Source organism: Neofelis nebulosa, chromosome 2 (assembly GCF_028018385.1).
Source record: "Neofelis nebulosa isolate mNeoNeb1 chromosome 2, mNeoNeb1.pri, whole genome shotgun sequence".
Classification (NCBI taxonomy): domain Eukaryota; kingdom Metazoa; phylum Chordata; class Mammalia; order Carnivora; family Felidae; genus Neofelis; species Neofelis nebulosa.
Genome location: NC_080783.1, coordinates 205,816,358 through 205,842,167, shown reverse-complemented (window position 1 = coordinate 205,842,167; position 25,810 = coordinate 205,816,358). Strand labels below are relative to the sequence as shown.

At 44.9% G+C, this 25,810-nt stretch overlaps 1 protein-coding gene across 1 annotated transcript in view; it reads left to right on the top strand.

Annotated features, from left to right (window-relative positions):
- Positions 1 to 599: 599 nt before the first annotated feature.
- Positions 600 to 25,810, top strand: part of ZBTB40 (zinc finger and BTB domain containing 40) — a 76,962-nt gene continuing 51,751 nt past the window's right edge. The window contains exon 1 of the mRNA XM_058718708.1: positions 600 to 761. Coding sequence (XP_058574691.1) covers positions 667 to 761 — 95 coding nt within the window. The 5' untranslated portion in view covers positions 600 to 666. The remainder of the gene's footprint in view (positions 762 to 25,810) is intronic.

The window sequence follows — 25,810 nt, the reverse complement described above, 5'->3', positions numbered from 1 at the left end:
AATCTCTTCGGCTGTATGAGGGTGGCAACAGGAGCTCCAGCGTGGAACGTTCACTGTGCAACAAAGCGTGTGAAAGAAACTGAGCAAAAGAAAAGCTATGACCACCCCCCCCCCCCCAACACACACCCTAAACTCCTGAGCGGGAGGAGGGAAAGGCGGGATCAAGACGCCTTCCGGGCACCTCGATTGGCTGATACGACCCTGGTAGCCTATCACGTCCGAGCGGTGCCAAGACTCTCCACCTATGAGGATGCGTCTGGGGACGCGGCTCAGGTCACGTCTCTGCCTTGCACGTGAACATGTTTTGGAAAAATGTAGAGAAACCTTTTTGTGTCTCCTTCTGTGCCATTCTTGAAACAAGATCCCCACTCTAGTACTGCCCAAGCGAGAGTCCGTGGAACCCCATCAAAACTTTCATAAGAGAGTGTGGGGAGGGGAGGGAGTGGCTAAGGTCATAGGTCAGAGAACAGGCTAACAACCGGTTAGCCCCCGCGCCCTAGCATTGGTGGAGGGCGCGCTCGACGCAGGCCCCGCCCCCCGAGGCCCGCCCCCCCCCCCCGGCACGTGACCACGGCGCGCGGGGCAGGCCGGGCCGGCCCCTCGCCGCTCTACTCCTTACGCGCCGGCCTCAAAATGGCCGCCTTCTGGCGTCTCTGCCGCTGTTGAATGGAGAAAGCTTTATTGTTCCCTTCGGGCAGGAGTGTTCGTGTCCTCTATGGCGCTGTCAATAAAGAACGGCAGTTTGAATCGGTGCTGAACAGGTAACCATAGAAACGGGGCTGGGACTCAGCGTGGAGACCCCTTTAGCTGTTGAGGCGCGAGAGGCGCCCCAGATGAGGGGCGCGCTGAGACCCTTCGGCGTGGCGAACTCCGTGGGGCTCTGCCAAGTCGCAGCCGCCTCCTCTTGCCCCGGACGCGGACCCCCTGGGGAGGCTCCCACCCCGAGCGCAGGCTCGGCTGTAAGTCTCCGGTGGGGAGAGGCCGCGGGGCCCTGTCGGGGTGCACCCGGCTTGGCCCCCGCCTGGGGCCTGCCCTCGCTCGTCACCGCCTGCTCCTCGGCGCGATCCGAGGCCTCCTCGCTGCTGCTTCTCGAGTCTCTCCCCCCTCCTGCCGAGTCTGCGCCAGGCTTCGGCAAACTCCGGCCTGGGGCCAAATCCCCGGTCCCCCACCCCACCCCGTTTTGGTCTGTGGGGAACTAACAGTGGTTTTTACATTTTTAAATGCTTGGGAGGGAAAAAAGAAGACTTCCTTGTAATTTACGAAATGTATATGAAATCAGATTTCAGTGTCCCCAAGTGAAATTTTGTTGGAACATAGCCATGTTCATTGTTTTATATCATCTGTGGCTCGTTTCTTGCTACGAGGGCTACGTTGAGTTGTTGCGACAGACATGGCATGGCCCACAAGGCCAAAAATACCTAAGGTCCGGCCCTTCCCAGAAGTGTGCCAGCCCCTGCCCTAGACACAAGTAGACTGGTCAGCGTTGTCCGGCGATTCTTCTGATCATTTCTCACGGAAAGGGAAACTCGAGTTAAAACTACCCTGTGCACCTAAAGCTCTGGGCTTATTGATCTGATCTGTTAATCAATGTGGGAATTGTTTCCCACTGTTTTTAGTAACAGCACCATCCACCCAGCGCCTACAATAAGGTGCTTCGTTTCTATTCATACCCAGCGGTTTTTTGCTAACAACATTTCCTAAGTAAGTATCCATGTTTCCGTTTAAGACAGGAATACCAGATTCTGAGGTTAAGCTTCCTAAGGGTGTACTAGATTATAGGTCTGGCAGATGGAGCTCATTCCAGGGAGCCCTCTGCTTTGTGACCCGCCTCATACTGCTGGAACTTCTTTGAAGTCTCAACCTGGGGCTCTTTGGTTCTTCCCTGAAATCGTATTCCAAATCTTTGTATGGCTTATGGAGATCTAATTACAACCTCAAAGTGAAGTTTTTCTTAGCTAAATCATCAAATTTATACCACACCCTGCTTTCTAATTTAGATGCATTTCTTTCATGGCAGTAGTTCCCAAACTTAGCTGTTCATCCCTAGTTGAACTAACAAACGATTTCAGAACACCCCTTGCCTGCACGTATGCATTCATGAATCTTTCAGTATTTTTTTAGCACCTACTATGTACTAAGGATGATTGAGATCCCTGGAAGAAAAGTGGTGGACAAGATCAACAAGCTCTTTGCCCTTTCACAGGATTTAAATTCAGCAGGGTCTTGGACAGATGGTATACCTGTAAACAAAGCTAATTTCAAATACAGCTGTCATAGCATCATAATAAAGTCACCAGTTCATATTTATTAAATGATTTCTGCAAAGCACTGTGTGCTCTATTTACCTGGAATATCATTCGGCTCTCTCACCAACACTGTGACGAAGGTAGTATTAATATTCCTGTTGTAAAGATGAGAAAAATTGAGATTCAGAGCAATGTCCAAGGTTACATAGTTAATGTACGAGGGAGCTGGGTTCTGAACCTCAACTGATCACACCAGTCTGTATTATTCCGTCTGTTAATTACCTTTTCTTGGGAGGCTCTCCAGGGCAGGACCACACCTTACCTATTTTTGTATCAGCTGCTAGCCAGTGCCCACAGCCTGTAGTCTGGTAAGTATTAAATAAACAATTCAGGCCATTTGTTGATCAAATATTTGAGTGCCTGCTATGTACCAGACCCCACTGTGCTGGGCCTTATGATTACCGTGAGCAAGATGGACCTAACACCTCGTGTCTAAGGCAAATAGTGGCAACTGTGATAAAGGCGATAAAACAGTGCCGACCCAGAGGACCCCTCTTACCGGCCTGGCCCAGCAAGGCACTTGAGAAAGGTAGTTTAAACCGAACCTGTTTGAGTGACGAGAATCCAGTCCAGGCAAGAAGGGAGAAGGGAGAGAACTGGGAAGGAAGAACTTTTTAGTAGGATCAGAGATTGTGAGGTGGCAAGAATTTGGGGTGTTGGAAGGATTGAAAGAAGTGAGTAGTGGTGCCGTGATTCAGTCCCGTGCTGAGTCGCTGGCCCTCAAGCCAGCTTTACTGCTGGGAGAGCTGCGTGCCGTGGGCCAGTTACAGATGGTCTAGTATGTGAAATGCGGATAGTGGTACCTCCTGAAAAGGGTTGTTGTGTGGATTAAATAAGAAAAAGTGTAATAACAGGTTTGCTGTTTCCTTTTTGTTGTTGTTACACATGTTGCTGAATTCCAATCAGAGAAAACCAAATTGGGCCCCAAATGGAAATGTATTTAAAGTGCTAAATAATAACAAAAGTCTAGGATTATGTTACCAACAAAACTGAGGGTGTGTTTTTTCTCATTGTGCTTGTTGAGAGAGGAACTCCTCCAAACGAGTTTTAAATTTTTTTCAACCAAATTATACAACTATCTATTCAGAGTACTTTTCATTATTTTAGTGTGTTCCTCCATTGAAGGCATGTGCATTTTCTTAAGGCAGTGTAAGAAAATTACAGGTTTCTTCTAGTTGGTGGTCATTTCAAAGTTTGTTTGCAAATGATTTTTGGTTTCCTCTGAAAGTTTTCAAAATAATGTTGCATACTTTAAGCAGGGCATTGGATGCTTTAAAGCAAGTAACAGACTTTTTGAATTGGTAAAAATAGGAAGGTATTTGGGGTCATGAACGTGAAAAATTGCAGAGGCAGTGAGAAATCAAGCAGACCGTGTAAGAGGATCGGCAGTGTCCGGTTTTGCTTTAAACTGCGTCTAGTAACCCGATTGCACCCGTCCTTAGAAGGTGTAATCCAGCCCGGCAAATGGAGCAAGGAACAGGACGGAGAGTGGCATGTTAATGCAATGTTAAACAATAAGCCCAGCATTAAATTGCTATTTTAGGTTTGGGTGGGACCTGCACATTTAAAGTGTTGCAGTTTTACTCTGTTATTTGGGTCTGTTGGGTTCCAGTAAAGAGAAGGTGGTAACACTAGTTTTGAAGGATAATATAGAACTGCAGGAAGAGCGAGGGCGTACCAATTTGTCTTTCAGTCTATTTTATTTCAGTTCAAAGCCTCATTGCAGACAGGCAGCGCAGGGAAACGAGCCACACTTTGGCAATACTCAACTGCTTTTGGAGATTGAAGAAGACTGAGTACAACCAAAGGGTGGTTGTTTTTGTGGACTATCTGTCTGCAAAGAAGCTCTGAACGGAAATAAAATAGATTGAAAAACAAATTGGTATGCCCTGTTGCCTCATACTGAGTGTTTACATTACCCTTCTGGAACACTGCCTGTACCAGCACCCTGGAGGAAGGCAGTGACCCCTCAGACGCTTTCAACTCTTCAAGCGAGTGAGCTCTTTGATTTTCACAAGGAAATTGAATTGGAATTTATGGTTTTCTGGATCTCCAATAGGCTGCCTCCGAAAGCCATCATCCCGATAACGTGAAGAAGGCAAGCTGTAACCAGGTAGAGGAAAGAATTAAATATTAAGGGCATTTAAATTCAGAGATGAGATTGTCACTGTCTTGAGGTCCTGCAGAGGGTGTGGTGTGTCGTTTGCAGAGACCTTTGCAGTTTTGAGACGTCTGCAGCCCTCAAGGGAGAGAAGGGTAAGGAAAGGACGCCGGCTTTCCTTGTATTTCCCTGATGTTGTTATTTAACTCCAAGTCCTCAAATTCGTGACACCCAAGTTCTTCATGTCCTTAGATGAAGTAAATACATTCTAGCTGATCCCAGATTGTTAAACTGGGGTCAGTGGTTGAGCTGCGGGGGATTCACGAATCCTTTGAATTTGCCTACATATTTGTCTGTCGTTTTTGTGGGGAGTGAGCCCATTCTTTAATCAGGTCTCAGAGGGTTCCTTGACCCTCTAAAGGTGCAGAGCCAACAATGAAACGTCACATATAATAAAAACCAGTGAACCAAAGTGGTGATGAATCCCGCCTGAAACCAGTTACTTCTTACTGCCGTGCGGTCTTGACTTCAGTTTTGAAAGTATCTTTCCAGGCCTTGTTTCTTCTCTAAAGTGGCCAAGCAGAGTTGGGTGTTCCTGTCTCATAGGGATATTTACCCAGTGAGGTACTTGGAAATGCCTCAGAGATCATCGTCATTATTTTATAGGAAACTGTTGAAATGGCAGTGCGTTGTCTTGGCAACCTTGGTAGCCGTTGCCCTGCTGGTTTCTTCTGACCCGTGAAAGGAAGAGTGGTAGGAGCCTAATACTGTGGCTCTAGGAACCAACTTCTTGCTAATGGACGCGGTTCCTCAGGACCACAGGAAAGTAAGGTTAGGAGAGAGAGGAAGAGGAGAGGGATTCCCGGAGGCAGAGACCGAGGAGCAAAGGAGGAGGGAGGCTGCCCCTGTATCTGTCCTGGCAGCCCTGTGTATCTATGGAGGGAAAGAAAGAGCTCTTTTTGAAGCCAAACTTCTCTTTCTTATCTAAACTAAGACCTCTGAAAAAGTAATTCGTTGGTGTAGTTTCTGGTTTTATTTATTAGCACTCAAATGGAAAGAAAAGGAAGGAACTGTTTTAAGTCATTTTCTTAGGACATTCTGTAAACATGGGACCTCAGTAGAAAACTGCCGTGGGCCAGTTTGTTTGGCCCATATGGTGTTTAACAGCGAGTTGCTTACATTTAAAGAGACTTTATGTCTTTCCGGTCCCTGGAGGTATTTGTGTGAGTGACCTCTATTATCCGCCCGAGAGTCTGATTCTGGGACTCTAGATGTTTTATGAAGTCAGTTTTTATGAAGGAAAGGGCCCAAGAAGGAAGAGGAGATTAGAAACAAAGGATCACTAGCTTTTAAGCCTCCAGATATTGGTTACGTGACATTTTTTTTTAAAATATAAAAACAGGGGCGCCTGGGTGGCGCAGTCGGTTAAGCGTCCGACTTCAGCCAGGTCATGATCTCGCGGTCTGTGAGTTCGAGCCCCGCGTCAGGCTCTGGGCTGATGGCTCGGAGCCTGGAGCCTGTTTCCGGTTCTGTGTCTCCCTCTCTCTCTGCCCCTCCCCCGTTCATGCTATGTCTCTCTCTGTCCCAAAAATAAATAAAAAACGTTGAAAAAAAAAAAAAATTTTAAAATATAAAAACAAAGCGAGGGGCACCTGGGTGGCTCAGTCAGTTAAGCATCTGACTTCAGCTCAGGTCATGGTCTCACGGTTCCTGAGTTCTAGCCCCACGTCAGGCTCTGTGCTGACACCTCAGAGCCTGGAGCCTGGTTCAGATTCTGTGTCTCCCTATTCCCTGCCCCCCCGCCCCCCCATGCAGTCTGTCTCTCTCCCTCAAAAGTAAACATTAAAAGAAAAAACAAAGTGAACAGTATGTGGTTCTATTTCTGATTTTGAGAAAATACTGCAAGAGGTTATCTGACCTGCTTGTTTCATCTGTTTCTCAGCTTTCTAACAGTGCAGCCTGGTTATTGGATCTTCCTTCTTAACTCCTTGTCCCCACCAGCTCTGAAGGATGATGTCAGGGGCTCTGGCAGCAGTGAACTTGCCATTTTTCTTCCACGTGGTACTTACCTTCAGTTCCAAGTCTCTTCGGATGGCACCACAAAGTTGCAAAAGGCAGAAACCTGGGAGTCCCGCATATTCTTCCCCTTCTGTCAGCCTCCCACCCTCCTTCCGCTCCCTACCTGCAGTTAGCACGTATTTATTTAGGCTACAAGTCTACTGATGTCCCCTTTCTCTTTTGGTTTAAAGCTACTGTAATCTCTTGTCCGGGATTACGACAGCAGCCTCCTAGCTGTCCAGCTGGCTTCTTCCTTTGTTCCTCTCTAATCCATTTTGTATACTGATGCCAGTGATCTTTACGAAGCACAGATCCCATGTTACTCTGTTACCCCCTTCCTTAAAAGTCAAGTGGCTTGCTTGCCCTCAGGGTAAATGCAGTTAGTGGCTTGGCCTGTGCTGCCCTCAAGCTCTGGTTGGGTGTGTTCAAATCTCACTTTACTCTCTTCCCTTCCCTCTCACTCTTCTACTTGGGCACTAGCCAGTAACACTCAAATGGGCCACAGAACTTTATCGTTCCCTGGACAAGTGGGTCACACTCTGGGGCTTTGAAGGCTGCTGGATTTTCCTGGCCATGTTACTAACCAGCCCAGTAGCAATGCCACTAACTGCACTGATCATTAGATCACTGAATGTTGTGTGAATTTTCTGTTGGTTCCCTTGTCCTTAGACTATCTGCTACTTCAAATGTGTTGTCAGATTCTGCCCTGAGGCCAGTTGATGTGTTTATTTCTCTGTGTGCTTATGCCACCAATTTGATAAGCTTTATCAACAGACTCGTTTGGTTTAAACTTTAAGAATTGCTTTTAAAAATCTAATTTTGTTTTTTAACTGTGTAAACCATTTATGTGGTTTCAAAATCAAAACTATGTTCATTCACAGTTTTTTTTTTTAATAAAAATTTTTTATATATATTTATTTATTTTTGAGAGACAGAGTGAGACAAAGTGAGAGTGGGGGAGGGGCAGAGAGAGAGGGAGACACAGGATTGGAAACAGGGTCCAGGCTCCGAGCTGTCAGCACATCTGTCAGTCCATCGCGGGGCTTGAACCCACGGACCACGAGATCATGATCTGAGCTGAAGTCGGACGCCCAACCGACTGAGCCACCCAGGCGCCCCTCACAGAAGTTTTTATTTGATGCCTGAACCCTCTTCTCTGTTTCTCTGGAGTCTTGCTACCAAAGTTCTGGGGGAGTTTTGCCCATCTGTTAGGTAAGAAATGTTTCACTATAGTTTAAATTTGTTTTCTCCTTTAATGAGATACAGGGTATCTGCCCAAAGTCTGTGCTATAAGTTGCAAAAATATTTTTTTCAATTTGTCATATGCCTAACTTTGCATGTGTTGTTTTATTGCTGTACAAAGGTTTTTCATCTTTACATGGTTATATTTATGGGTCTTACAGTGTATTGCCTTAGAATTTGAGTCCCAGGAAGTTTGCCCTGCTTTTAATTTATGGGGTATTTGTTAATGTTTTCTTCCAGTGTATGTATGGTTTCACCCCCTCCCACCCACCCCCCTTTTTTTTTTTATTTTATTTTTTTTCGTTTTTTTTTTTTTTTTTTTTTTTTTAAATTTATTTCTGGGACAGAGAGAGACAGAGCATGAATGGGGGAGGGGCAGAGAGAGAGGGAGACACAGAATCGGAAACAGGCTCCAGGCTCCGAGCCATCAGCCCAGAGCCTGACGCGGGGCTCGAACTCACGGACCGCGAGATGGTGACCTGGCTGAAGTCGGACGCCCAACCGACTGCGCCACCCAAGCGCCCCCCGCCTTTTTTTAAACACATCTAAGGCTCCTATCCATTTGGAATTTATCTTAACATTTCGTTTGGTTTGAGGAAGGATCCAATTTTATCTTTTCCCCATTAGCCAGCCAGGTATTCCATCACTACTTATGAAAAGTTCTATCTTTTCTCCATTGGTTTGAGATCTTGTTTTTACTGGATACTAAGTTCTTGTACACGTTTGGGTTTCTTACTGGATTTTCTGTTACGTTCCGTTGGTTTCATCGTCAATTCATATGCCGCTACAAAACCATCTTAATTTTAGAGCCTTTATAATTTGTTTTAACATCTAGAAGGGCCAGTGTTTTCATATTGCTCTTTTTTAATGTTTTCCTGGCTGCTTTTGCTTGCTTATTCTGCCATATAAACTTTATAATCAGTTTGTCTAGTTTCAGGCAGCAACAACTGGAGGGGGTTTCTGTTGAGATTATGTTAAATTTAGCTTAGGGAGAACTGACATCTTTATGATATTGAGTCTTCTTATCCAAGATCATGGCCTGTCTTTCCATTTGCTCAAGGCTACTTTTGTGATTTTTCACGAGTGTGTTATGTTTTTCCCTGTGTACGTTTTGTATGTTTTCCGTTAAGTTTATTAGATTTTCTTAACTTAAAAAAAAATAATTCCTTTTAGAATCTCTCCAGAACTTCTCAGAGGAGTGCACACACTGACATACTCAAAACGTTTTATCATTTCAAATGGTTCATAGGTGTCCCCGTCATCCTGTCCTGTTACTGTCTCCTCCTTTCTTCCTCCGGTTCCCATTCTCAGTATGCAGCTCTGTGTCCTCCATACAGCAGGCAGTCAATGCATATTTGTTGAGTAAATGAATAAAGCAGGAAGGGGAAGACGAAAGTGGGTGGCAGAGTGAGCCTGTAAGACCGATACATGGGAAGATTGTCCTTGTATAGACATCCAGACATTCCTAGTCTACACTCTGCAGCAGTGAATTCACTGGTTCATAGTGTTTTGTTCTCCGTACCCTCATCGCAGAACTTTAAAAAACACCATGTTGATAATGATAGTTACCATTGAATACTACAAAGTCCCCGGCACTGGCTACGCGTTTTCTGTAATTACTTCTTGTAATCCTCATAGCAACTAAGCAATAGGTATTAGTATCTCCGTTAAAATATGGAAGTTTCAAACACACGAAAGTGTGAATAGCTTTATGAGCAGGTGTTACCTCCCTCTTACAGTTGGGGAAACAGGTTTTGAAAGAAAGATTAAGGTGACTCAAGGTTACAAAGTTTAAAATCAGGTTTAGAACCCAGCTCTTTTTAGCTCCCTATTAAGGTTGTTTTTCAAATTTTAAACTCCCAGCTGGCCAGGGAAAAGCAGAAGCAGGGGAGACAGTCAAGAGCCAGTCCATTCTAAACTCCAGCTGGTAGTTTTACGTGAGTCTTCCCATCTAATTCGTGTCACAAAGATTTCCCTCACTTCTGTTTGCAAACAGTAAGTCCTCTTATCTCCCTCCTACTTCTCTTCATGCTCTGCTCTTCCTTGCCTTCTCTTGGTCTAGTTTTATTAGTGCAATTCGCTTTTACTTGATTTTAATTCTAATTTAAATTTTCTTTTATTTTGAGAGAGCGCACGTGCACACAAGTCGGGGAGCGGCAGAGAGGCAGAATCCCAAGCAGGCTCCACGCCATCTGTGCAGAGCCTGATGCGGGGCTCAGACTCATGAACTGTGAGATCATGACCTGAACCGAGAACCAGAGTCGGACGCTTAACTGACTACGCCCCCCAGGCGCCCCCAGTGTTACTTGATTTTTAAAAGCCTGCCGGTGTTTTGAGTCCCCAGCCCCCGGCATGATACTGGGAACGGAGCAGGAACTTACGAATTTAAATCACAGTAAGACTTGCCACTCTTCATCTATCCCATGGGTTTGGAGTGGTAGCTCGCGAGTGGTGCTCTGAAGCTGGCTGTCATTGGCTTTGACCGCCCTCCTACCGGCTGCGCACATAGCTGCCATTCTGCTGTCAGCTGCCCTCAGTTCCAGTCAGGTTCAGACCAGAAGGAGACTTCCTAAGGTCAGAGTCCAAGGCAGCAGAATAATTGGCCCCTAGCGTTCTGGTTTTTTTCTCAGGCAGCGAAGTGTCGAGGATAGAATCTTCCATGTCTTCCTTGGACATTTTTGAGCACATAGGCCCTTTCCCCAAGGTAGAGGCAGTAGAGGAGTTACCCTCTTCTGCATTTTTGTTGTTGTTAGCGCCTCAAGTTAACCCTTTTGTCATACTACCTGGTGGTAAACGAGAGAAAGCTAGAGATGAACATAGTTCCCACTTTGAAGACAAAAAGCTTCCAGCATTAGGAGGAGAGGAGGATGGAGTTCATCTGTGAAGTGTGCACAGAGGTGCAGCGAAGGCTGGGCGATGTGTGTGGTGTCCTAGGACAGTGATGGGGGAGGCGGGGGCTCCAGAGTCCTTGCTGCTTCCGCCACTCGACTGCTGAGGTACAAGGAAAGTAGGGTTCCGGGCTGAAAGCGGTCCGTTCTCTTACGGCTGCTGTGCATTCTGTGAGAGCAGGGTTTTGCTGAATTTCTTCTCTATGTGAGGACAAGCCTTAGTTAAGGGCATTTGGCTGAGCTCAGTAAAGAGCTGCTGGGGGCGCCTGGGTGGCTCAGTCGGTTGAGCGTCCGACTTCGGCTCAGGTCACGTTCTCGCGGTCCGTGAGTTCGAGCCCCGCGTCGGGCTCTGGGCTGATGGCTCAGAGCCTGGAGCCTGTTTCCAATTCTGTGTCTCCCTCTCTCTCTGCCCCTCCCCCGTTCATGCTCTGTCTCTCTCTGTCTCAAAAATAAATAAACGCTAAAAAAAAAAAAAAAAAAAAATAAAGAGCTGCTGGATGGACAGGCACACGCTGTCCGCTGAATAGGCTGGGAAATGGGGCCTCGGAGCCCCGCTAGGGCTGCGTGGGCTCCACCTCCCCCAGCGGCACTGTCACCGGCTTTGTGGCCTTGGACAGGTTGGGGCACTTGAGTCTGTGTGTGGTGCCTCGCATAGCACAGAACAAGTAGGCTCCAAATCATTGTTATCTCCTCTTAGTTTAAAAGCACCTTATTTGTGTACACTTATGATGAGCACTGAGTAATATATAGAATTGTTAAATCTCTGTGTTGTACTCAGATAACAATACATCAACTATCCTGGAATTAAAAACAATCATGCAACAACAAAAACCCCACTTAATTTACTGTGCAGCTGCACTGCGTCTGAACGGGGAAGTTACCCAAAAAGTAGGAGAAGGACTGAGGCCTGAAGAGTTCCACTGCTTTGTCGAGGTTCTGGCTCTGGAGTCAGACAGTGTGGGTTCATTTACAGACTCTACGCTCACCGGGTTTGTGACGTGGGGCATGCCGTTTACTTTCGATAGGCCTCTACTTTCTGGAAAGCGGAGTTAGTTAATAATAGTGGCTACCTCACAGGTTGTGCAAAATTTATGTTAGGCTTCCATGCGAAGTGATTGGCACAGTGCCTGGGATATGATAAACCTTCGCGGTGTCACCTCCTATTGTTAGATCGCTACCTTAACCCTTCCAAACTGTGTCTTTTTCCCTTTCCAAAATGTTTTTCTCATCGCTTTCCCTTTAGAGTATGTACCTAAAAACAGGTAACAGGAAGAGTCTCATTTCTGTCATTAGTGAACTGGAAGATCTTAAAACGCTTGTCAACGTCTCCGTTTCCTCTTCTACAAAATGTGGAGTTGGACCAGGTGATTTCAAAAATTCCTGTATCTCCTGCTAACTTTCAGTGAGTTTAAGACTTTGAATTCTCTCAGATTATAGGCCAACACTCTTTGGTATGAGAGGCCTAACCCACCCCATTTTATCTTGCTTTCCTAGCTGCCTCCCATCCTAGACAGGCTGTTTGAAACCAGCAGCTGCATGGTTGTCTGTAAAGTCCATTATTTAAAAAAAAAAGAATTACGCAATATTTGACATATAGAAGGTAGATTTGTAACTTATATAAGTAATGAAGCAGAGTGAGTTCCAAAAAGTACATCTGTGGGGGCACCGGGGTGGCTCAAGTCGGTTAAGTGTCCTACTTCGGCTCAGGTCTTGATCTCGCAGTGTGTGAGTTCGAGCCCTGCATCAGACTCTCTTCTGTCGGCGCGGAACCCGCTTGGGATCCTCTGTCCACCCTCCGCCCCTCAAAAATAAATAAACTTTGAAAAAAAAAGTACATCTGTGAACTGATTATCCAACCTAAGAACTGGAAAACTAAATATTTTGGTAGGTGGGTTTTTATGCTTCCTTCTGACATTTAATGAATGTTTCCCATATTCTAGGGGATGTCCTGTACGTGTATTGACTCATATACATGCAGTGGCTTATTAGCGCTTACAGCTCCGCCACTGATAAGCACTAAAACCTCCATTTTACCTGTGAGAAAACGGAGGACTAGAGAGTTAAGTCACGTGCCTAGAGTCACGCAGTTGGTGAGAGTGGCAGTGCTGTGACCCACCCCCTGGGCGGGCGGCCGGCCCTAGAGCCTCCAGCCCTTACTGTTAGGCACACGGCCTCTGGAGCCACAAGGCCTGGCTTGGTATCGTGTAGTTGCCTGAGCTCTTTAGTCTTGCCATTAAATGGGTGTCTTTGAATCTGAGCCTTGGTACTGTGTTATACTGTGCGTCCAGATTTCTTACTCCCTGCTGAAGAAAAGATACTCCTACAGTCAAGTTGGTGAAAACTCGGAACTTATCCACGTCTTCGGGTCACTACAAACTGCTATCAGTACCAGTGACAAAGCCAAGGGCCTTTTTTTTTTTTTTTTTTTTTTTTTTAAACATCTAAGAGATTGGCTAGGAAAGCATCGGAGTGATGATTGCCTGTTGAGACTCTCCTCTGCCGGCTGGAAGAGTCGCAGTAGGTGGAATGCAGTCGCCGTCCCCAGTCACTCGTTAGGCGGTCGTATTGCTGCAGAGATTTTGCATTTGGCCCGCGAAGAGTCATCCTGGGGGAACTCCTGACTCAGAGCAGCGTGGCCGGAAAGGCAGAGGAAAGACAGAAAAGCCTCTCAGAGCCACCTTCCGTTATAATAGCCTTGAAAAAATCGCTTGTTTTTAGGAGTTCAAAGATAAGAGGACACGAGCAGTTTGTCAGCACTGGACATTTTGATGTTCTAGCTCATTGTATTTTGTAGAATGCCTCGAAAGAAGAGTTTCGTTAGACGTTGAGAGAATGTGGAAAAAGAAATTGGTTTAATGTAATGGTTATTATAGGCTTATCAAGAATCAGATGATGGTGGTTTTGAGATGTGGAAAACAAGCCTTCTCGTGGTTTTTAATCCATTGTTTCTGCCCCCTTGAGCGACGGGTGGTGGGGTGGTGGCAGGGATGGTGATGCTAGTGACCAGCCGCTAATGAATCTATTGAGCACTTGCTGTGTCCTCCATGCATGATGCCGGTGCTTCAGGTATGTTCACTCTAATCTTCTAACCGCCCAGTGAGAGAACCGTTAGTGCCCGTAGAGGCTGTGTCCCTGGCAGGTTAGGTAATTTTCCTAAGATCACACACCTTGGTTTTGTTTTTCTTTTCCTTTTTTAAAGTTTATTTATTTATTTTGAGAGAGAGAGAGAGAGAACAGAAGCAGGGGAGAAGCAGAAGGAGAGAGAGAATCACAAGCAGCCTCCACATCATCAGTACACAGCCCGATGTGGGGCTCAAACCCACGAACCACGAAATTGTGACCTGAGCCGAAACCAAGAGTTAGTTGGTCGCTTGATCGACTGAACCACCCTGGTGCCCCGTGAGATCACACACTTTGTGATCAGACCGTCGAGCTTCGCACCAGGTAGTCTGGCTCCCGCTCCATCCTTTAACCACTAAGCTATACTGCTGCTCGCGGCCGTGGGCCCTCTGCCCCAGAAGGTGTGCAGGTGAGCAGCGCTGCCTGTCATTTGAGGAGGATACGGTCTCTTTCCCGGTGGGCGGACTCAGGTTCAAACCCCACCCTGGACTTACGTAAATGCCCTGCAGGCAGAGATTATATCTTCCTTAACTTTGCTTGGAACAGAGTAGGAACTAAATATGTGTTTAATGAACGAACAGCATGTTGGAAATGACACCAGCTTTGAAGCCAGGCTGACCTACCTGGGTTTCTATTTTACAACTTCCTTCTTAGAAAAATAGTATGTATTTACTATAAAAAAAAATTGAAATGTACGAAGAAGAGGGGCGCCTGGGTGGCTCAGTTGGTTAAGCGTCCAACTCTTGATTTCGGCTCAGGTCGTGATCTCAGGGTTCGTGGGATCGATCCCCTCATTGGGCTCTGGGCTGACAGGGTGGAGCCTGCGTGGAATGCTCTGTCTCCCTCTCTCTCTACCTCTCCTGCCTTTGCTCTATCTCTCAAATAAACAAACATTAAAAAAAGTATGAAGAAGAAAATAAGTCCCCCATAATGACACTACCTAGGAACCCACTGTTAGCATTTTGATATATTTTCTGTCTTTTTAAATGCAAATGTGTATATGCATGTACATATATTTTTAAATCAAATTGGAATTATACATACAGTTGCATGCTGGGGTTTTTTTTTCCTTTTAGTATGTTGAGAGCATTTCCTCATGTTATTAAAAATCTTCAAGAGCCTAATTTAAAAAAATGTATTTAGATATAATTCACATACCGTATAATTTACTGTTTTAAAGTGTACAATTTAAAAGTCTGTGTAACCATCACCACTTTCTAATTCTAGAAGATTTTCATCCCTCCAAAAAAAAAAAAAAATCCCAAAACTCTGTACCCATTAGCATTCTCTCCCCAACTCCCCCTCCTCCCAGCTGGCATCCACTAATCCACTGTCTGTCTCTACGAATCTGTCTAATCTGGACAGTTCCTATAAATGGAATCCTACAGTGTGTGGCCTTTTGTGCCTGGCTTCTTTCACAGAACATAATTTTTTCAAGGTCCACCCCTACTGTAACAGTATTCTGTATTCCATTCCTTTTTATGGGTGAGTAATATTCCATTGTGTGGATAGACAACATTTTGTTTGTTCATTTATCAGTCGGTGGACGTTTGGGTTTCCAGTTTTGGGCTGTTACGTATAATGTGCCAGTGAACATTGGTGTACAAGTTTTTGTGTGGATGTATGTTTTCATTTTTCTCGGGTTAGATCTGGGGTTGGAATTGCTGGGTCATGTAGTATCTCTGTTTAACTTTCTGAGGAACTTGCAAACTGTTTTCCACAGTGGCCGCACCGTCTTACGTTCCCACCAGCAGCGTATGAGGGTTCCAGTTTCTCTGCCTCCTCAGCAGCACTTGGACTCTCGGTCTGTGTGTGCTTGTCTTGTTGCAGCATCCTAGTGGGTACGGGGTGGTGTCGCGGTGGTTTCCATCTTCATTTCCCTAATGACAGCTGATGCTGAGTATCTTTTCGCGTGCTTATTGGCCATTTTGTATACCTTCTTTTGAGAGATGTTTATTCAGATCCTTTGCTGATTTTAATTGGCTTATTTGTCCTTTTACTGGTGAGTTGTAAGAGCTCTGGATGCTGTACTCTGATATGCTATGTTTATATATTCTGGATACTGGACCCTTATCAGATAAGTCACTTGAGAGTATTTGTTCCCATTCTGGGGTTATCTTTTCATTTCCGTAATAGTATCCTTTGATACCCAAAAGTTTTAAATTTGATCAAGTCCTATTTATTTATTTTTGGTTGCTTGTGCTATAGGTATTCTATAGACAGCCTAATTTTTAATGGCTGCATAATATTTTATAATATGGCTGTATACCCTATTTACTTAAAAGCTTCGTATTGTAGGGGCACTTGGGTGGCTCAGTTGGTTGAGCATCCAACTCTTGATTTTGGTTCAGGTCATGATCCCAGGGTCGTGGGATCCAGCCCTGTGTTGGGCTCTGTGCTGAGCATGGAACCTGCTTGGGATTCATTCTCTCTCTCCCTCCCCCTCTCCCTCTTGTCCTCCCCCCTGCCCTCTCTCCAAAGAAACAAAAAAACAACACACACACACACACACACACACACACTCCTCATATTATACATCTACATTTTCAGTTTTTTACTAGGGATGCTATTGTTCTGAGTTCAGTGTACATAAAGATTTCATTATATCTCTGATTATTTGTGTATAGATAGATTCCTATAAGTGGGTCTAAAGGCATACATATTTAAAACAATCTTTTTGTCTTCTGTCATGGGCTTCTCATTCTTTTTTATTTATCTATAATTATACAACTGCCATGTAAACTTTCTGGTAAAACCATTCAGACAGGGCACATGACCACCCTTAGCACCCAGATTCTCATGTCTCTCTCCAAAGACACTTTTTTAAAAAATTTACATCCAGGTTAGTTAGCATATAGTGCAATAATGATTTTTAGGAGTAGAATCCAGTGATTCATTCCCTATGTATAACACCCAGTGTTCATCCCAACAAGTGTCTCCTTAATGCCCCTTGCCCATTTAGCCCATCCCCCACCCACAACCCTTCCTGCAACCCTCAATTTGTTCCCTGTATTTAAGAGTCTCTTCTGTTTTGTCCCCCTCCCTGTCTTTATATTATTTTTGCCTCCCTTCCCTTATGTTCATCTGTTTTGTATCTTAATGATCACATGAATGAAGTCATGTGGTATTTGTCTTTGACTAATTTCGTTTAGCATAATACCCTCTAGTTCCATCCACGTAGTTGCAAATGGCAAGATTTCATTCTTTTTGATTGCTGGGTAATACTCCATTGTGTGTGTATACACACACACACACACACACACACACACATATGTATATACACACACACATCTTCTTTATCCATTCATCCATCAATAGACATTTGGGCTCTTTCCATACTTCGGCTATTGTCGATAGCGCTGCTGTAAACATGGGGGTGCATGTGTCCCTTCGAAACAGCATACCCGTATCCCGTGGATCAATGCCTAGTAGTGCAATTGCTGGGTCGTAGGGTAGTTCTCTTCTTAATTTTCTGAGGAACCTCCATACTGTTTTCCAGAGCAAAGACATTTCTTATAGCTCTAGATGAGCAGATTACTTGTCGCATTAGTTCCCTGAAGGATTTTTACCAGCTTATACTTCCATCCGTACCATGCGGGTACCTGTCTCAGTGCTCCCTTCCTCGAGTTACTGATGCAAGTAATATGATAATAGCGGCTAACACTGAGCCTCTGCTGTTGACAGGAACTTTGCTAAAACACCTCAGATGTGTTGTCTCACTTCATCTTCACGACAAAACTGTAAAGATGTTCAGGCTCACAGTGATTAAAGTGACTTGCCCAAAGTCACTGAGTAAGTGTTTAAGTTAGGCTTTGAACCAAATCAAGAGCGCATGGTCCAAAACTACTTCTTAGGGCACCTGGGTGGCTCAGTTGGTTAAGTGTCCAACTTCTGCCCAGGTCATGATCTCATGGTTCGTGAGTTTGAGCCCCACATCGGGCTGCTGTCAGCAGAGAGCCTGCTTGGGATCTTCTGTCCCCCCGCACTCCTGCTCTCCCCCACACATGTATGCTCGCTGCTATCTCTCTCTCTCTCTCAAAAATAAACTTTTAAAAATAAATGAATAAAACTAAAACTACTGCTTCTCAATTAAATATTATCATTGTAAAACTTTTCTAATTTGCCCCAAAATAGTATGGATGTTTTAATGTGCATTTCTTTAATTATTCAGAAGGATCAACTTTTAAACTCAACTTTTTATTTCTTTTGTAAATTGTTTTTCTTTGTCCGTCTTTAAAGTTTTAAATGTCAGTTTTCTTTATTGACTTGTGTGATCTTTCTATTCTAATATTAACTGTTTTTCATTTCATGTAACATATCATTTATCTTTTAGTTTTATTGATGCTGGGTTTTGGAAGTTTATGTTTTTATGTAATCACATCTGTTGGTTATTTGTGACTTTCTTCTGTTTCCTCTATGCATAAAAAGGCCTTCTCCATCATGATCTCAATTACATATTCATTAAATGTTATCTTTTAAGTATCTTAAATAGTCATGTTAGAAATGTGGTTTTTCTTTTTGTTGTTGTTAAGTCACAGATCCACCTTGCAGTCCTACTGGTGACCGTGGATTGGGGAATTTGCAGTCATATATTCCCTGAGACACTTTGCGGCAGTTTTCTGGCTTGAGGGTAATTATTTTCTCATTGAAAGAGATATCAGTGGTTGGTACCTAACACTCAAAGAAAAATAGTGAATGTGCTGTATAACAACACCTAGTGCTCGTGACCACCAGTCTGTGAGATACCTAGGAAGCCCTCCCCACTGAACCCCTCACCCGATGTGTATATTTAGGAGTTTGGTATTTTGGTTCAAGTATTGGCTTGAGAGCCCAGAACTCGGGTCCTGGGTTTGGCCCTGCCATTACCAGGGTACATGACTTGGCAGGTCCCTTAATTTCTGTCAGTCTTTTCATCTATAGAATGATAGGCCTGGATTACATAGTCTCTGAGGATAAATTTTTTAATGTTAATTAGTTTATTTTTGAGAGAGAGAGAGAGAGAGAGAGAGAGAGACAGAGAAGGCACAAGCAGGAGAGGGGCAGAGAGAGAGAAAGGGAGACGCAGAATCTGAAGGAGGCTCCAGGCTCCGTGAACTGTCAAGACAGAGCCCGATGTGGGGCTCAAACCCACTGACCGTGGGATCATGACCTGTGAGCTTAACTGACTGAGCCACCCAGGCACCCCTCTAAATTATCCTTAGATAATTCTCTTGATTTTTATTATCCTTCTCATCAGGAGTCATGTCACGTACATTTGGTATTGATAGATACTTTTTTAAAAAAAGTTTTAATTAGGGACGTGTGGTGGAGTGGCTAGAGGAAGGCAGAGTGACAGAAGTGCAGAGTAGGGAGTAGGTGAGGGACAGACGGAAAGGGAAGGAGTGAGGACAGAATCAGGGATAGGCCATGTCAGGTGGTTGAGCCAGATAGAAGTTAGAAGGTGGATGAGTTTGAAGTGAATTGAGAGCTTCATTGGGTGAAGCTTGTTGGAGGAGCCAGTTCTGATCTGATAGATGTTCGGAGCACAGAATGAAAAACCTGTGGGCAGGAGCACCAGGGGCGCACTGCTCGCGTTCTGAGAGAGACTGAAAAATTAGCCCGTGGTCAGTGCTATTAAATACCTGCTCAAGGTTACCTCAGAGACAAAGCTGAGTCCGGCTATATCAAAAGAGAAACTCGGTGATAGAAGGGACAAGACAATGTCAGTTGGCGGTGCCTGTGTAGTGTACCTTGACCCTCACACTCTTACCTGCCCAGGGTGGCGCCAGGCACTTACTTGCATGGCGAAGACAGATGAACCCTGATTTCATTACATGTTGGTAGCATACAGTCTCTTCTGATGATACTTGACCGTGCTGCTTGAATCTTTTTCACAGATAACTGTAGGCCTATTTCACTAACAAATGAACTAATAAATTTACTTTCTGATTTATATCGCTTCTCTTATATGAGTTTGGACTGTGTTATCCGGCCTTCCGAAGTCCGATGAACTATGAGACTTTTATAGGATAGGTGGTTTGTATCTGCAAGGTTGACAACCAGACTAGACCTTTTGGTAAATTAAGTTCAAGCCATCAAGGGAATTCTCTTGGCAGCCAGCCAGCCGGCCTGTTCCCATAGCACTCTTTCCGGATACGCATCTCCATCTGTCTTTCAGTAGAGACCAGCAAAAGAAACAAGGCACCTCAAATGCAGGTGCTGCTGTCGGGCCAGCTAGCAGCGCGTCTCTATCTGTGAGCGGCACCGAGGAATGCTGCTGCTGAGCCCCGAGATGCTGTCAAGGCTAGGGTAGTGATGAAGAACAGAGAGTCAGCACATCTGCATTTGAACTGTACCCAGACTTCTTAGCTGTATGGTCTTGGGCATAGGCTGTTAGACGTTAGTTTCCTCATCTGTACATTAGGGATAATGTATCTATCTCATAGGATGTTGGGGAATTGAATGGAAAGTGTATGGAGAGTGCTTAGCACGATGCTGGACATTATTGCCATCTTGCAGCAGTGGATGACCTTGCCAAAGACGTTCAAAAGATTCAAGCGTATGAAAAGAGCCGAGACCAGTGGATTGAGCAAAACAGATGTTCTAATCACCTCTTATTCATCCTGTTGATGAGGGAAGGATCCCCGCCCCAGGGTTATGGGGGAGTGCACAACACTGGACTCTGGCAAATGAGACTGATGGATTTTTACTCACGTGTACTCACAGCCCCAGAGGAGGACATACATAGTCTGCTACTCAGGACCATATGGGGTTGCCCTCAGGAGCAGAGTAAACAACCAGGGGCTGTGGGAGGCAGGCTTTGTGGTATCAAGAGGGTGGGGCGCCCCCTGGTTTCTGCTAGAGGATGTAATTGGCTTGCTGGAATAATTGGGGGGGGGGGGTGCTGACAAGGAACTGAAACCCACTACTCAGGGATGAACAGGAACTGAACCTTAGTCTCTTTGATAAGGAGGATTGTTTGGCTCAGGGACCTTGTCTACCAGAGCAGAATGGGTAGCAGAATTTGTGCTTGGGCCATTTGAGGCTCTCCTGATTTTACCAGATGTCAAGACAGCACATAATATTGAGTCTTGATTTTAGACTCTGTGTCACAGAAGAGAACACAGGCCTTGAAATGCTGTTTACTACAGTTTTCAGGGGATCTGGGTAGAAGGCTATGGAAGATAAATAGAGTTGTCTGATTTTGTGGGGAAAGATAAATGGCATAGTGGCTAGAAAGGAAGTATCACAGTAACCCATACGGAGTGTCCTAAGCAGAGATCTCTTCATTGTATTCGGTTCAGCGTACATTCATCGATTGGCTGTGCCGTCCTAGGCCCTCCCAACGCTTAACCAGGTTCAGTTGACCACTCTAGATCAGGGGCAGTTTGACCTCCAGTTACTTTGGCAGCAGCCAGGAAGGCCGCACTAGCTTTGTAGACCAGATCACTGGAATGTGTTCTGTAGGAACTGGAGTTGGTGCCGGGGCCATCGATCTATTCACCTCAGGCCTTGTAATTGGAGTCCTCCATATTTGGTATGTTGTATTCCTAGAGCGATTATGGTGTCTGTTTTTCTGATTGGAGCCAAAGGCAGGTGCAAAAGGGAAGGATTGGAAGATGACTTGAGACTTTTTAAAGATGAAGAGTTGTGGGGCGCCTGGGTGGCTCAGTCGGTTAAGCGCCCGACTTCGGCTCAGGTCATGATCTCGCGGTCCGTGAGTTCGATCCCCATGTTGGGCTTTGTGCTGACAGCTCAGAGCCTGGAGCCTGTTTCAGATTCTGTGTCTCCCTCTCTCTGGCCCTCCCCTATTCATGGTCTGTCTCTCCCTGTCTCAAAAATAAATAAATGTTAAAAAAACATTAAAAAAAAAAGATGAAGAGTTGCTTAAAACACAATAATTTGATAGGGAAAAAGTGATTGCAGAACAGGGAGTCTCGTATATATAGTGCTTTGTTCCTCAGAGTGGGTTCCTGAACCAACAGTATCCATATCACCTGGAGCTTATTAGAAATGCAGAATTCAGGCCCCACCCCAGAAATTCGGGATCAGAATCTTCTCTTTGGCAGGATCCCAGGTAAGAAATCTTTCTGTGGATAGAAGGCAAGAACTTTAGGTCAGGCAGACTGGATTAAAATCTCATTTCCTTTACTGATTTACTGTGTGATCTTGGGCCGGTTCCTTAACCTTTCCACTATCAGGACTTATTGTAAATTGGATTTAATTATCTTGCTGGATTGTTAGTGTTAAAGGAGGTGACAGAAAAAGTGCTCAGAAACATAAGTAAAGTACTTAATTATTAGTAGCTCTTATTAGGGGTTATTTGATAAATAATACTCCTACGTAGTTTGACAGACTATGAAAAGAACGAGCAGGAGGATATCATTAGGGCTAACTCTGTCATGAGACATGAGTTGATAATTGAGAAAAATAGGGTCTCTTGAGCTGGTGGGGCAGTGGATGTGGTTCCTCACTAACCCGTTCCCTCAGGGTGAGACTGTAAGTATACTTGTTAAGTAACCAAGAGTTGACAGCTGTGCTTCTTAATGGCTTCTGAGCTCTTGGAAGGGAGAATTATCTGCAGAAGGGGTAGCTAGGTCTTGGCATCCAGCAAGGCCTTCACATTTTAGAGGACAGAACCATATTTTGAGAATTGAGACCTGCACTCACTTCTTTGCCTCCTTAACAAGGCATTTAACATGTCTGAGCCTTAGCCTTCACCTGTAAACGAGATTAAATGGAGTTTGGTGTAACTCCCAGTACACAAGCAAGATAGCATGTCCGGATCATGCTTGCTTGGCGTCTGCCACGTTGCTCACTGGACAGCATTCAAATCCCCGCAGGTGAATTTTATGCCTGACGCAGCCGGCCACTTTGGAATGCTCACTCCTGGCGTTCTTCGGAGCTGTTCGGGCTACTTGGAGTTCCCAGCGACCAGAATGTATCTTAGGAAAGCACACAGGCCATTCGTGTATTGCTATAAATCTCAAGGACGGGAATGGTTGTGGTAGACTAGCATTTGGAGTGGAATGATGACGGTAGTGATACCATCATCCATGAGAAACAACAATGGCAAACATACAAGAAGACACTACCATGAATCCAGGAGTGCCAAATGCAGAAACCTCCATCCCTCACACTACACATCACTGCCTTTCAGGCCTTCTGTGTAAGAGACAAGACCAAATGACAGCTGCTTTTGAACTTGAGAAATCTGGGCCCGCGCAAAGCTGCAGTCACCCTTCTTTGACCTCACCCATCCACCTTGTATTCTCAGAAATAATTGCTAGTGGTTCTCTTTTAACTTAGCTGATTCCTTAGATACCTTACATTTTAAATCATCTTTTTGTGTGAAGCAGATGCCCCATTTCTTGTCTCTAAATGTGTGATCTTTGCTCTAATTATGTTGAGAGTGCCTGTTATTTCACCTGACTCTGGTTGTTTGTGAGACTAAATAGCCATGGGGTTGAAGCCGACTTGGATCAAAGAGCAACTCAGCCTCTCAGGACCTCAGTTTCCTCCCTTAAAAAGGGAAGAGATTGGACTAAGGTCATTGGTCATGCGACAAGAGTACGTGGTAGATAAAGTAATGAACTTCTGTTTGCTGCAAGCGATGAATAGGGCTCTCCAAGGTCTCTTCCAGCTCTCTGGTTCCAGCAGAGCATAGGCATCAAGGTAGAGGTAAAGATTTTATTCAGGAGAAAGGGGTTATCAACAGTGACGGGGCGGGGGGGGGGGGGGGAGACTTTAAGCAGATAAGGTTGCATTGAGCCAGACCATAAGAGAGATATCTCAGACCATGAGATAGGTATGCCAAAGGGGAGTGCAGAATTGTTAGGGGAACCAGAATGGAGGACCCTTGATTAAGTCACAGAGTAGCTTTTCTCTCTTGGATATTGGAACACAAATCCAGGCAGAGGTGGGTCCAACTTCTACTCCAGGGAATTCTATGATACAGGATGTCTAAGGCAACAAACCTATGTAGACAGCCAATATAGACAATATAGGAGCCTGTTCTTTCTTTCCATTGCTAAACATTTTCCTGATTAGTCCATCTTTCCTGTCACTGGTAAAGCTCTGCTTTAATTGTGTTATTCCTATTTCAGAAGCTCCTCCCTCAAAGCAGGTATAAGTTCCTCTGCTTATTTTCTGGGCTCTCTAACCCTGCATACCCTTGTGCTCCATACTTCTCTTCCACCAGTGCTTTTGGAGACCCACCCTAGCCAGCCCGGGGTCCGTAGTAATGATGGCAGCTAGTTACTAGATGTCTTTCCAAAGCCAAGTGCAGTGCCAGTTGCCTGAACACATACACCGTTTCTAGCATACATGCTAAGCGTGCCTCTTCGGGAACTGATCGCGGTTCTTCCTCTGTCTGGAGTTCTTTTCCTTTCACCCTGGCCTGTTGAAATTGTGTCTGCCACGCACCTAGCTTGCGTTTACCAGCTCTAGCTCCTTTCCTTTTCCTTGCCGCTCACTGGGATCGGTCTGTTTTGTTTGTTTCCTCTTCTTCCTTTCCTTCTTCTTGTCTGTTATGGATTGAGTCTTTTTAAGAGTTCTGTTTTTAAGCATTCCAGCACGGGGTCAGCTTTATTACCAACTCCCTGTGGACAAAGATCTTGTTTTATATTTCACTTGGTTCCCACACAGCACCTAGCAGGGTGCTGAGTAAACAAAAGGCAGATGATCCACAGTTAGTAACTGGATGACACGGGCGTGTGGCGGGCTGAAGACGGACGGGAAGTGAGTGTAGTAAATCGGGGAAGGGGAGGTCCGGTTCCTGACGGACGGAAAAGAGCCTCCGACTGCTCTCTAGCAGTAGCAGCAAAGAAAGGCCTTTGAGCGCTTTTTTGCTATAAGGACGTTGCCAGCAATTGTGGATTTCAGAACATCTACGCTATTTAAAGTAAGCAGTGCATATCGAGAATAAGCCTTTAGTGTTGTTGTATTCTTCCTTGTTCATTGAAGGGATTTTGTGTTTTCTATGAACTGTGACTTAGTTCTCACCTTTGCTTTTTCTGGTTTTTCTCATTTCCTTTTAAGTGAAAGAATCCCTTTATTTAAAAAAATTTTTTCAAATATTTATTGAGAGAGAGAGAGAGCGCGCACGCGAGCACGAGAGGGGGAGGGGCAGAGAAAGAGGGGAGACACAGAATCCGAAGCAGGCTCCATGCTCCAAGCTGTCAGCACAGAGCCTGACACGGGACCTGAACTCACGAACGGTGAGATCATGACCTGAGCCCAAGTCAGATGCCCAACCGACTGAGCCACCCGGGTGCCCCAAGAATCCCTTTATTTTTAATGTTTACTTATTTTTGAGAGAGAGAGAGAGACAGAGAGAGAGAGAGAGAGAGCGCACACATGTGCAAGTGGGGGAGGGGCAGAGAGAGGGGACAGAGGACCTGAAGTGGTCTCTGCACTGACAGCAGCAAGCCAATGTGGGGCTTTGAAGTCACGAACCATGAGATCATGACCTGAGCTGAAGTCACACACTCACCAGCTGAGCCACCCACGTGCCCCTAAATCCTTTTTGGAAGTAGACAGAATAAAAATATAAGTGAATGAATGAATGAATGGATGGATGAATAAGTAAATAAATATTCCTTGTGCTCCTTTTAGAAAGCTGGCCTAGTTTCCACTTTGTGTTGAATTCCCATTTGGGTTTTGGGTCATTACGTAGCACTCGGTTCAGCCAATTAAGTTTTTTCTAAGTATCTTTATTCTATATCAGTATAGTCTTTTCTTGAGGCTTTAATATTGTTCCTTTGAGGAACAGCCATCTTTCTGGTGCTCTTTTGTTGCTTAAATGTTCTTCCCTTGGGACCTTTGACAATTTTCCCAAGCCCAGCAATTTCAGTAAGTGCTTAATAACATAAATTAGGTTTGCCTCTATACAAGAATCTACAGGACTTCACTTAAGAGTCCAACGTGCAGTGTTCTAACTCTGAAAGATACACTTTCACAACATGGTATCTAGTGCCGTATTCTCTCTGTTCAGTTTCACATCTTTACAAAGGGAATTAGGGCAAACAGTAAAATATATGTTAGAGGCTCTTATGTTTTAGCTGTGAGATCAGCAAAGTATAGTTTAGCCTCTGTAGTACTCAGTAGCCCCCAAA